Source organism: Octopus bimaculoides, chromosome 1, assembly GCF_001194135.2.
Source record: "Octopus bimaculoides isolate UCB-OBI-ISO-001 chromosome 1, ASM119413v2, whole genome shotgun sequence".
NCBI classification, from domain to species: domain Eukaryota; kingdom Metazoa; phylum Mollusca; class Cephalopoda; order Octopoda; family Octopodidae; genus Octopus; species Octopus bimaculoides.
The window spans coordinates 81,921,277-81,923,403 of NC_068981.1; the positions used below are offsets into that span (position 1 = coordinate 81,921,277).

General features: G+C 34.3%; 1 protein-coding gene across 1 annotated transcript in view; it reads left to right on the plus strand.

Moving 5' to 3' along the window:
* LOC106876346 (uncharacterized) overlaps window positions 1-2,127 on the plus strand; it is a 32,938-nt gene that overhangs the window by 15,731 nt on the left and 15,080 nt on the right. Inside the window, exon 2 of the mRNA XM_052974409.1 lies at window positions 186-251. Within this exon, the coding sequence (XP_052830369.1) occupies window positions 186-251 (66 nt within the window). The remainder of the gene's footprint in view (window positions 1-185; window positions 252-2,127) is intronic.

Here is a 2,127-nt window from a genome sequence, read left to right on the forward strand (position 1 = left end):
TATCTATCCATCCATCTATCTATCTATCTATCTATCTATCTATCTATCTATCTATCTATCTATCTATCTATCTATCTATCTATCTATCCCTCTCCCTCTCTCTCTCGCTTCCCCTTTCTAGCTGGGTAGGTAAACTATATATTTTTACAAACTTCTCGAGTTTACCTTTGTTTTTTCACTTGCAGACTGAACGTGCCGAGAAAAAATTGCAATTCTTGAGACTAAGTGCAGGTAATTTTACTCTTGAACAGGTAAGAAATGATATTACCTACCTACATTCATACATACATACATACATACATGTATGCATGCTTGCGTACGTATATATGTATATACATACATACATACATACATACGTACATACGTATATACATACATACATACATACATACATACATACATACCTGCATGCAAATATATATATATACACATACATACATGCGTGCGTACATACATACATACGTACGTGTGTATGTTTGTCGTTATTTAGTTTTATTTCAAGAATTCTTGCCTTAAAGAAAGAGCCGGTTTCTAACCTAGATCCAAGGCTCCTTCATTGGATTTCAACAGCAACAACATAGTATTTTTGTATGTATGTATGTACGTAATGTATGTATGTATGCATGTATGTATGTATGTATGTATGTGCAGACTTGTATGTTTTATATATGTATTCTCGTGCATATAATTGCATATCTAGACATGGTCAGATATATATTTAAGTGATAAACTTCTGGAAAGTTTTACAGACTTTTACAATTCCAGTGATGGATTGGATTTGTAGTCTTCGAATTAGCTTTCTACTTTCTAATGTTGAGAAGCCTAATTTCTCAAGATTAGTATTTAGGCAGTGTGTTACATATTTCAGGGCCCCAATAATCACAGGTATAAACCTGAACTTGTAATCTGGATGTACTCTGCAGATTTCTCATTAGTTCAGCATAGGTGTTCTCTTTTTTTGCTGATCTTCAGCTTTATGTTAACATCCGCTGGGCAGCTAATTTCCACAACTGTGCACAGTTTCTCTTCTCTATCCCAGATGATTATATCAGGTATATTGTGCTTACATTTTATTGAGGTCTTCACTGGTACATTCCACCAGTATTCCTTTTTATTATGAGCGGCTATGGCTTCTACTATACTGTGAGTTCTTATTTCTTTTTCCTCGGGATTATACTTCCGACGGATTTCATTATAGAGTGTCCTAGCTAAAACATCATGTCTCATCGGTAGATAATACCGTGATGACGTTTTCGGACAACTGTTTATGATGTGGGCGATATCTTCAGTGTGAACTTCACAAAGTCTACATCGGTTGTCACATTTTACTGCTTTTCCTGCATCTGTATCCCTTTTGTGCATCAGGTATTTGGTTGATTTTTCCTGTTCCTGGACTGCAAACGGATACACTTCAAAGTGGGAGGTAGTAATCCGACTATTGGCCCACGATAAGTTTCTTTGATGAACGATGTTACTATCGTCACGGAGCTTTCTATTGACATATCCATGCATAGTCTTCTATGTATGTATGTGTGTATGTATGTATGTATGTATGTATGTATGTATGTATGTATGTATGTATGTGTGTGTGTGTATGTATATACGTATTTATTTGTGTACTAATCACCTATAAATACCCAAAGTTCCCTGCTATCTTCCTCCTCTAATCATCATTTTAGTACCAGCAAAAAAGAGGAAGATATGTATTTGAATTTTTCTTGTTATATATCACATTTTAACACAGACATTTTTATTCTGATGTATAATTTTATATCTCACATTCTGTATTTGACATATACTTGATTTTACATGATTAATATATATATACTAATTCATATTTATAATGTACTAGCAGAGATACCCGGCGTTGCTCGTGTTACATGCAATGGAAGAATTAGACTTTTCTGTCATATTTTCTCTAAAGAACTGGAATATCTATGATTCGAATTTCATCAAAATTGCAGATGAGGGTTCTTTCCCTCTTTACGCACCATAAAAAATTCTAATCATGACACATGTATCCCATACTACTGATCTTTATGCGCAGATTCCAAAATTCCAGTGTTATGGAACCTGTTAAAAGGATTTTGTTCCTGAAAAATGGAGGTCATGGAGCTTTAAAATGTG